The sequence below is a fragment of the Frankliniella occidentalis genome, unplaced genomic scaffold (assembly GCF_000697945.3).
Source record: "Frankliniella occidentalis isolate FOCC.00 unplaced genomic scaffold, Focc_3.1 Scaffold1, whole genome shotgun sequence".
Taxonomy (NCBI): Eukaryota; Metazoa; Arthropoda; class Insecta; order Thysanoptera; family Thripidae; genus Frankliniella; species Frankliniella occidentalis.
In genome coordinates this window covers 2,062,920-2,063,578 of record NW_026267131.1, presented here as the reverse complement: position 1 = coordinate 2,063,578, position 659 = coordinate 2,062,920, and the positions used below count along the sequence as shown (strand labels likewise).

The 659-nt window shown below is 72.5% G+C and overlaps 1 protein-coding gene across 3 annotated transcripts in view; it reads right to left on the bottom strand.

The window, feature by feature from the left end:
- The window catches only part of LOC113213520 (protein kinase C-binding protein NELL1-like), a 35,562-nt gene extending 34,909 nt beyond the window's left edge, over positions 1–653 (bottom strand). For all 3 annotated transcript variants that reach the window (XM_026432615.2, XM_026432616.2, XM_026432617.2), the window contains exon 1: positions 460–653. In XM_026432615.2, the coding sequence (XP_026288400.1) occupies positions 460–505 (46 nt within the window). In that variant the 5' untranslated portion in view covers positions 506–653. The remainder of the gene's footprint in view (positions 1–459) is intronic.
- Positions 654–659: the final 6 nt, after the last annotated feature.

Genomic DNA, 659 nt, shown 5'->3' with positions numbered 1-659 from the left:
ACAGGTCGGTCGCCCTCGACAGGAGAGGGGTCGCGCGCGCGGTACTCGTACCCGCGACACCGAGAGTGCGAGAACTGAACTGCGAGGAACGGGGGCGGCCTTGGGCGGTCGGGGGCGGGGGCAGGCCACCCAGCACGCATGCGTGTGGCCGCCGCAGGCTCGCCGTCAGGTGAGGTGTGGTTGGTCACGCTCCCGGCCCTGATGGTCCAATCAACGCCACCCGCCCCCAGGGGCCCCTCAGGCTAACCTCCCCTATCTCTCTCCCCCGCCTGACGACTGACGTCCAGACGAACTCGGAAGTGATATTGTCTCGTCGGCGGGAACCCAAGACGCCGCGCCGGGACGTCGAGGCGCCGTCGAGGTGCCGTCGGCCTGACGCGTTGGGGCGGGTAACCCGACGACATGAGCAGGTTCATTGCACGGGGCGACGTGAGTGTCGCAGGTGTTGGAGGTACTTACCGCAGACAGAGCAGCATGCGACGGTGGCGAGAAGCGCGGCCAGCATCCCGCACAGCCTTGCGGGGAGCCCGTCGGGGAGCCCGCCGGCCCGTCGGCGTCCTGGCCGGTGTCCGCGGCCGCGCCCCGACCCCGCCGAGGGCCGCGCCGAGGGCCCCGCAGCCCCGGCAGCGCGCTCCAGGCTGGCGGCGGGGGACCCGGCG